Source organism: Electrophorus electricus, chromosome 17, assembly GCF_013358815.1.
Source record: "Electrophorus electricus isolate fEleEle1 chromosome 17, fEleEle1.pri, whole genome shotgun sequence".
In the NCBI taxonomy this organism is placed as follows: Eukaryota; Metazoa; Chordata; class Actinopteri; order Gymnotiformes; family Gymnotidae; genus Electrophorus; species Electrophorus electricus.
Genome location: NC_049551.1, coordinates 13,918,009 through 13,927,630, shown reverse-complemented (window position 1 = coordinate 13,927,630; position 9,622 = coordinate 13,918,009). Strand labels below are relative to the sequence as shown.

At 38.3% G+C, this 9,622-nt stretch overlaps 1 protein-coding gene across 1 annotated transcript; it reads left to right on the top strand.

Annotated features, from left to right (window-relative positions):
* The first annotated feature begins 8,434 nt into the window (after positions 1–8,434).
* Positions 8,435–9,418, top strand: LOC113568682 (trace amine-associated receptor 13c-like). The gene has a single exon (XM_026996860.2). It carries the CDS (start codon positions 8,435–8,437, stop codon positions 9,416–9,418), a length of 984 nt encoding a protein of 327 aa, XP_026852661.2.
* The last annotated feature ends 204 nt before the right edge of the window (positions 9,419–9,622 follow it).

Genomic DNA, 9,622 nt, shown 5'->3' with positions numbered 1-9,622 from the left:
TTTCAAACTTTATTCTCCTCAAAAGACTGAGACTGCATCACATTAACTATGTGCCTGAGAACATTTCTAAACTCAAGTAGGATTCAGCTGGCAAAGTAAACCAGAAAAAAAGAAATAGCAAAAAACTGTGAACTTGTGTATAAATAAAATTAATTAATTGTTTTTCCAAACTTGCAAAACCAATTTTATACAATTAAACTTTTGATATTTATGTTTTCAAAGTTAAAAAAAAAAAACCTGAAGAGATGAGTAGGATGAATTGACAGGTTTCAGTAAGTGTGTATTATCTCTTTTTATCTTAGTATATCAAAATTATGTACATGAATTAATGTATCTAAAGCAAATATCAGCAGATAGAAGGAGCTAGATATTTATAATTTTTGTCTAACCTATTCACGTATAACCTAAAAAACAAGTCCTGCTATAAGACTGTATACACACTGTTATATGTATGCATTCAAGCCAAGTTTGTAAAAGGTCTTTTACTTGCTGGATCACATTTTTTTTCTGTCAGATCAGAACTTGAACACTAAGTAATTGGTATGGCTGTCATTTAGATAGATAATATACATTAATTCCTCTCAAAATCCCTTAACATGCTTTATTTTATAAATGTTTTATCAAAGTATATTGTTACTGTAGAATTTAGGAGTCCTTATCTTTAAAATTGAATTTGTTTCCAGCACAGTTTTAATTTCAGACTTAACCTGACACCTGAAAAGCTGAGACCACTCCATGATACCTCTATCTTTCCTCTATAAAATCTCTTATTGTGACGAGGCAGAAAAAGTCAGATGCTAGAGGCAGATAAGAGGTTTGGGTTTTATTAGAATCCAGATCAGTAGTCGGTGAACATGCAATAGTCAGAGCCAGAAAGATGAAGCCAGGGATAATCACAGTCATGGAGATAAACAGTCCAGGACATAAACCAGAAGGCAAACAAAAACAGAACGGAAATCCCATCAAGAGAGCCATACATGATCCCCAGGCTGGTATACTGATGTCTCTCCTCTGTGTCAATCTGTCCTTGGATGGAGGATGATATCCTGACATCAAACTTATTGCTACCCCAATATGTTTAAAAAAGGTTGACCAGACTCGTGAAGTGAACTGAGGTCCTCGATCAGACAGGATGTCTTCAGGGATGCCAAAAAAGTAGAACACCTGATTGATAAGTGCCTCTGCGGTTTGAAAGGTGGTAGGTCCAGGGAAGGCAATGAAACTCACCCCATGTGAAAAGCAATCTGCTACAGTCAGAATTTTAATATTTTCATTAGAGCAGGGTAGGTCAGTAATAAAATCCCCAGCTAGGTGTGACCAAGGCCTTTCAGGTATGGGTAGCAGCATAAGTTTACCTGCAGTTAGCGTCTTGAGGGTATTACTTTGACTGCACATTGAGCAGGAGGTGACATACGTGTGCACATTGCTCGTGAGCATTTCTCACCAATAACAACTAACAAGGAGTTGTCGAGTACAGGTTTCACTAGTATGACCTGTAGTGAGATAAGAATAAGTCCAGGTTAATTGTCGATCTCGGCATGATACTGGTATGTAGTTTCACCACAGGATATTCAGCAGGTATTACTGTTTCTTTTGTTGCTTGATCGATTTCCTCAATCTCCCATCTTATAGATGCTATATACACCCATGTAGGAGGGATGGTTTCCTGAGTGTTGTGATCCTCCTCAGTGTACCCTAGGTGAAAGTGGGACAGGGCATCTGCTTTTGTATTGTGGGAACCTGGGCAATACAGGATCTTGAATTGAAATCGTGAGAAGAATAATGACCAACAGGCTTGTCGAGGGTTTAATTGTTTAGCAGAATGCATATACTCCAAATTACAATGGTCGGTAATAACTGTGAAGGGCTAGTTGTCCCCTTCCAACCAGTGCCTCCATTCTGCCAAAGCCAATTTATGGCTAATAGCTCACATTTTCCTATCTCATAGTTCTGCATGGCCGAGGCCAGTTTACGGAAAAAGTACGCTAAATATGGTCTGTTGGAATTGTCATTCCTTTGTGACAAAACGGCTCCTACTCCTATGTTGGAGGTTTCTACCTCTACCACAAATGGGATGGAAAGATCAGGTTGTTTAAGAAGAGGAGCAGTGGTGAAAGCCCCTTTTAATCATTTGTTGAATGCTACCTCAAACAGACACAGAGCAAATGTTTCTAAGTCTTCTAATTCTAAAGCAGCAAAAACACTTGGCATTGTTGTTTGTGTTTATCTTGCTCTCTGGATACCTTTCTATCTATGTTCTCCATCATCTGAAAACACTGCATCTTTGTCAGTGGTGTGGACTGTTCTTACTTGGCTTATATTCATTAATTCTTCTGTCAATCCCCTAATGTATGCTATATTTTATCCATGGTTTAAAAACTATTTAACTGATAATTTTCAATCGATTATATTAAATTCCAAACTTCATTCTCCTCAAATGACTGATACTGCATCACATAAGTTATGTTTCTGAGAATTTTTTTAAACTCAAGTAAAAATTGGCAAAGTGAACCTGAAAAGAACAAATGGTTTAAAAAACTGAAAAGACGAGTTGGATGAATGGACAGGTTTCTGTAATTGTGTCGTAATCTTTTTTATTCTATTGTATCATAATTATGTACATGAATTAAGGTATCTAAAGCAAATATCACCAGATATCAGGAGCTAGATATTTTATACTTTGTCAAACTTTGCTTATTCACATATATAAACAAGTCCAGCTATAAGACAGTGTACACACTATCTTATATGTATGATATGTATGCATGTAAGCCAAGTTTGAAAAAGGTCTTTTACTTGCTAGATCCCCCTCTTTTTGCTCTCACTCCAAGACAATGGTGCTGCAATGGCCAATAGAAATCAATAGAAAATAGAAAAGGGGGCTCTAATGCTCTATTCAGGATCAGTTTTATGTGAGTAACGTGCATTTTGAGGTAACTAAAGGCTTGCGTATTTTGTGTTATCTTACAAAGGAACCGAACAGCGTTTCCGAGCAAAGAAGTGAGCACGTAATTAAAGAACTTTACTAACACTCTGTATACCATTTAAGCATGTCACACAGTTGCTTTGATTGTATTTGAATTTTCTATGACAAAATCTGAAGTTATCTTATATCAGAAGCATGTTTTAAAAGGCCAGGCATGATTGTTGTGGAGATTTACCAGAAAAACACAATGTATTCAGTGTGGGATTTCTGTTGAACGGATGCATGTAGATGGCTGAAAATCAGTAAACAGGTATTTGTATTAGGCCTAAGAAATGTTTATGTTGATAAATCTACTCTACTTTAAGAATATTTGATGCGATCATGTGATTCATTTGAGTATGCCAGCTTGGGCCCACTGGTGGGCCCGCTAGGGGGCGTTACTGCATGGACAGGTTGTGAGAGAAAGTTTCTTAATATACATTGTCTGACATTCTTTATGCATTCCTCAGTAATACTAAACTGATATATGTCCTATGGTTTGGCTGAGACATACAGCTGAATATCATCAGCGGAGCAGTGTAAACTAGCAAAATGTTTATGTATAATTTAACCTAGAGGTAGCATATATATAGAAAAAAGCAGAGGCCCAAGGACAGATCCTTGTGGGCCACTATAGCTAACCTTGTTGTATGCTGAATAATGTATGTAAACAAACTGGTAGCGAACGGCTAGATGAGATTTAAACCAGGAAAGGGCTATTCTCCTAATCCCTGCAACATTTCTGAGTCTATCTAGTAAAATGTTGTGATCTATATTGTCAAATGCTGCATTCAGACTAAGCAATATAAGCAAAGAAACATAACCCAGAAGCCAACAACAGGTCATTAACTATGTAAATCAGAGGTGTATCTGTAGTACATATTACACTCCTGGACTGCAGTGTGCTCCTGGTCCAGTTTGGGATTTGGGACTGTCTGTGCACCTCGTTGCCTCGCCCTTCCTGGAGTGATTGCTGTGGCTTATATAAGGACCCTGGAGGAAGAAGACAGTGGCTTGCCAAAGCTCATTCTTGTATTGGCAGTGATTTGTGAGTTTGTAATCTTTGCTGTGCTTACCTTACCTTATCTTGTCACATCCCTAGTTTGCTTGTGCTTGTGCTTGTGAATGTGAGCATTTCCCTGTTTTGTTTATGATTGTGATCCCTGTGAAAGAATGAAAGTGTTTTTCTGTATGTTTATATGTATAGTTACTGATTGTAGGGAGTGGTGCCTGTTTGTTTTTGCGTTTTGGTTATTGTCTGTTTATTGTCAGGGAGTTAGTGTAGAATTGTATTTCATTTTTTTGCTGCAAAATGTAGTTAGTTGTGGTGTTTCTTTTGGTAGTGTGGGTTTGGTTTGTTATGTCGGCAATTAGCCACCCCTGACATTATTCAGTGTTTGCGTGTGTATTTGTGTGTGTGTGTGTGTGTGTGTGTGTGTGTGTGTTCACCATTTAAAATATACAACATTTCACCTTGTCTGCCAGTTCAGTCCAGTGATTTAATCATTCCACATACCATCCTGCTACCAGTATTTTCACACTGCTGTTGCAACCTCACCGCCTAGACAGGGTCATAACATACAATTCAGTCAGGTCTAAACCCTGACTGAAAGACTTCAGGTATCTGGTTCTAATTCAGGTATGAGCTTAGCTGCTGTGCTACAGCTTTTTTTTCTAGGATCTTGAAAATAAATGGAAGGTTTTAGATCAGCTTGTAGTTTGACAGCTGACATGGGTAGAGTTTAGATTTTTTTGAGACATGGTTACTGCTAATTTGAATGAATTAGTTATGTAGCCAATGTTCGTGGATGAGTTTATTAAATTTAGTAAGGGTTCAATAACCTCAGGTTGGATTTCCTTAAAAAAAAGTGTGTGCAACAACATAGCAACCACACACATGCTCAAAACACACACACACACACACACACACACACACACACACACACGTTCACCTCTTTCAAGACCTACGTATTTCCTTCAGGAAATACAAATTAGTTTTAAAATCCAATATGATTATTTGACTAATAGGCCTATATATATTAATACTATCTCACTATACTGAGCTCTTTAATGATTATATGCAATATTTAGGATAGTATGGACTTACCTTGCCTCTGTATAATGTGGGTATACTAAATACATTATGTTGCAGTGAGTACAGGAAATAATTAATGTTGTTCCAAAAAGATCCAGTAAGAGCATTAATTTAAAGAATTAGAATCTTTTTTCTTTGTTGCTTATTCAGCATAGACAATATTCACTGCACAGATTCAGTGATTATGTAGATCACTATCTTTCTGAACTTGCTTCATGAACAGTAATTGTTCTTTCTAAATGGTGAGCGCTAAGGAGACAGACACGTGCTGAGAAGAGCGAAATTTATTATGGGCAAGTCCAGAGTCAGTATCGTTGTAACAGTCCAGGGTCAAAGGAAGAAAGTAATGCAAACAAAGACACAAGACATGGAAACCATGGAAACATGGATACTAGAGGGTGACCAATCGTGACAATACCCCGCCTCCAAAGCGCACAGCACCGTGGCGCACAAAAACAAGAACAACCAAAAACAAAAAAAGGAATAGGACAAGACACTGACATGAACAGAACAGGCAAGACAAGAAGCAGAAACAGGAGTAGACTTGGGGGGGGGCAAAAACAGGAGCAGGAAGGACACAGGCAGACACAGGAACTGGACACAGGAGCAGAAGAGACAGAAGACACAGAAAGCAGAGACACAATAGGAACAGACGGAACACCGCAAAAACAAGGAACAGACGCAGGAACTGGGGCAACAGATGTGGGATCAGACACAGGAACTGAGGCAACAGATGTGGGAACAGACACAGGAACTGGGGCAACAGATGTGAGAACAGACACAGGAACTGGGGCAACAGATGTGAGAACAGACACAGGAACTGGGGCAACAGATGTGGGAACAGACACAGGAACTGAGGCAACAGATGTGGGAACAGACACAGGAACTGGGGCAACAGATGTGGGATCAGACACAGGAACTGAGGCAACAGATGTGGGAACAGACACAGGAACTGGGGCAACAGATGTGGGAACAGACAGAGGAACTGGGGCAACAGATGTGGGAACAGACACAGGAACTGGGGCAACAAGAGCAGACACAGCAGAAAAAAAAACAGGGATTGACGCGGTAACAGACACAGAAACCAGGGGAACAGGAGCAGATGCAACAGAACAAGACCCAGGAATGGACATGGAAGCTGGAACAGAACCCACAACAGAAACAGACTGAGGATGACAAAAGTCCAGGAGGGAGGACGAGGAGACACAACAAAAGACGACAAGCGATAAGTGATGACCATAGGCACAAAAGGAAGAGGAAAACAAAAATGCAACATAGACCAGTCCAGGTACAAAGGGACGGGAATAAGAACAGACACGGGCCCCGGAAGGGTCACACGGATGGGCACAGGGACAGAAACCAAGGGAGAAAGAGGAACTGGAATGGGCACAGAAACTGGCACAGGGACAGTCAATACAACGGGGGCAAAAACAAAACCAGGCAAAGGAGAAGGAGGAAACAATGGGGCAGCAGGAGCAGGTGTAGCCCTATGGGGAAAGGAATGTGTGTGAACAAGGGTAATCCACAGTCGTAAGGCAAACCAGAACAGACAGGCAAAGAGCGTAATCCAAAAGAATATGCAGAAATCTAAATAACCAGAGAAACAGACACGATAAAAACAACATGATAACATTTCTATTCAGAAATGTACCACAAGATGACGAGACTTCCTAAAGACTATGTACAAACACAGGGTTTACAAAGACTAACGGGTACTAACAAGATACAGGTGAAGGCAATAACAGTCAAGATACTAACAAGAGGGTGTAACAGAATAAAACTCAAAAACACATTGTGTGCAAAATGTGATGACAGCCATCTATTTTTCAATCATTTTAAAGGACATCTTACAGAGTGTCTGAAAACAAGTTGTACTGGACTAAAACCTAGTGACACCTGAAATGTCTCTCTAACAGCAAAAAATACCATTGGAATTGCTTTGGTCCAATCATGACCTGACTCAAAACAGTACTTATGAATCATTGACTTAAGTGTTTTGTGAAATTGCTCCAACACGCCATTGAGTGGGAGGAGTAATGGAATCTGGGCTTCCACTTGGGTCACAGACAGGTATATCGCCAATCTGACAATATGGCAGCAATTGCGGCTTTTCCGACACTCAACACCAAAAGGTAGTGACAGCTGGCCAATAGAGGGCGCTAGGGTGCCACTCACCCTGGAGGAAAATGTTTGTTAACATCATTTTTAAATTAGGTTTTCTGAATCATCAATAACTACATATTTTATGTATGAGACTGCACTATCAGCTCCTTACAAGTATGACTCTAGTGGTTTACTGGAGAATTGCACTTACACTTTCATACCCTTACAAGAGAATTTTAATGTGACATTATTATTTTTTTTAGTACAAAGTGTATACAGTACATAATAACTCTTTTATGAAGTTCAAGTGGCAAGGAGGATTTGTATAAGGAGGAACTTGTTAACATATGTTCATGTGGTTTATGTGACAGATAAAGACAATACTGAGGTTGAAATATGGCTGTTGTACTTTATTGTCTTGCTGATATATATATATATATATATATATATATATATATATATATATATATATATATATATATATATATATATATATATATATATATAGGTTTTGTTATAATAACATCTGGATTAACATTAAACCTGGTTTCCCAGTGAGCTGTCATGCTGTAAATTATGTGAGTATGTCTTTATAATGCCTAGATGCACAGACATAATGTGAGCAGTATTCACTTGCTTCACTTGAAGTCACTCTAAGTGGGAAATTGTAGTGTATGATGCTGAATTGTCATAGTTTGTGTTCCATCATCTCTGATATTGACAAAAAACCTTGAAAATGAATAGTTTTCTCTGAAGCCCTTTATAGAACCGCTATCATAAAACACATTTGGCAGGGGAACAGAATGGATTAGCTCTGCCTCTTTCAGATTTGTCAAATTTAGTTTTTTTCTTAAAGATCCAGCAGTCGCAGGACAGATGACCAGGTTTGTTACAATAAAAAAACATTACATTACATTAAAACATTATCTATGCATTTATTTAATATTTAGTATGTGTTAAAGGCAAAGTATACTTCAAAAAACACCTTCTGTAGAAAACCTGATAGATGTAAATTGTGCTTGAACACTGCCTGTTAACTCTAACTGTTAACTCTAACTGTAAACACTTTCACTCCTCTACTGGTCACCCCTGTAATGACATTGATGAATATTAAGTGAATGATGCTGGGTAAAAAGTGGCCGTTCATATGTTAGTAGGAGGATTCATACTTCAATATAAATGCGCAATCTGCAAAGACAAATTCATCAGTTCAGTACTGCTGAACAGCATATTATGATCAGCTCCAACTGGCCTATCTGTAAATACATAAGATGAATATCACAGAGTATCAGCAAAACATGACAGTTGAGTACTGCTTTCCTGACAACAACTCATCATGCAGAAAGGAGGTCCGAACAGGCCCTGGAAATATATTTTTGTTTAGTTTTCTATGTTGTATCATTATATGCACTGTATTTTTGAACTTGCTTGTTATCTTATCTATCTCTCACTTCAAGCAGCTCCACACTCCTACCAATTTGCTCATCCTCTCTCTGGCTGTGGCTGACCTTCTCATGGGACTTGTTGTTATGCCTGTGAATACGATGCAATTAAGACACAGCTGTTGGTATCTTGGTAAAATGGCATGTACAGCTTTTCTAGTAATCAATTGTATCTCAATGTCAGCATCTCTGTGCAATATGGTTTTCATTGCAGTTGATCGGTACATTGCAATCAGTGATCCTCTGCTATATTCCATTAAAGTCACAGTTTGCAAAATGTCTTTATTCATAATTCTAGGCTGGTCTTGTTCTCTGTTGTATGTACTCATCTATTTGTACTTTAATGACCATCTCCTTCCATCTCAGATCTTGAGCAGATGCCATGGAGAGTGCATTTTAATCATAAAATCTTCCTGGGTCACCATTGATCTAGTGATTTCATTTCTATGTCCATGTTCAGTCATAATCACCTTGTATTCAGTCATTTTTACTTTGGCAAGGCGTCAAGCTAAAGCTGTGAGATCTGTGTTGAATGCTACCTCAAATAGACACGGAGCCAAAGTGTCTAAGTCTCCTAATTCTAAAGCAGGAAAAACACTGGGCATCGTTGTTTGTGTTTATCTTGCTCTCTGGATACCTTTCTATTTATGTTCTCTGTCAGTTGAAAACATTCCATATTTATCACTTGTTTGGACTGTTCTTGCCTGGCTTATATTCATCAATTCTTCTCTCAATCCCCTAATATATGCTATATTTTATCCATGGTTTAGAGCATCAGCTAAGTACATTGTAACTTGTAGACTATTTAATTGATCATTTTCAACAATCCTTTTATTTCCATAGCATATTTAATTTCAAACTTTATTCTCCTCAAAAGACTGAGACTGCATCTATGTGCCTGAGAAAAATTTTAAACAAGTAAAAATTAGCAGTGAACCAGAAAAATTAGTTTCAAAAACTGAAGAGAGGAGTCGCTTGAATGGATGGGTATCTGTAAATGTGTTTTAATCTTATAAA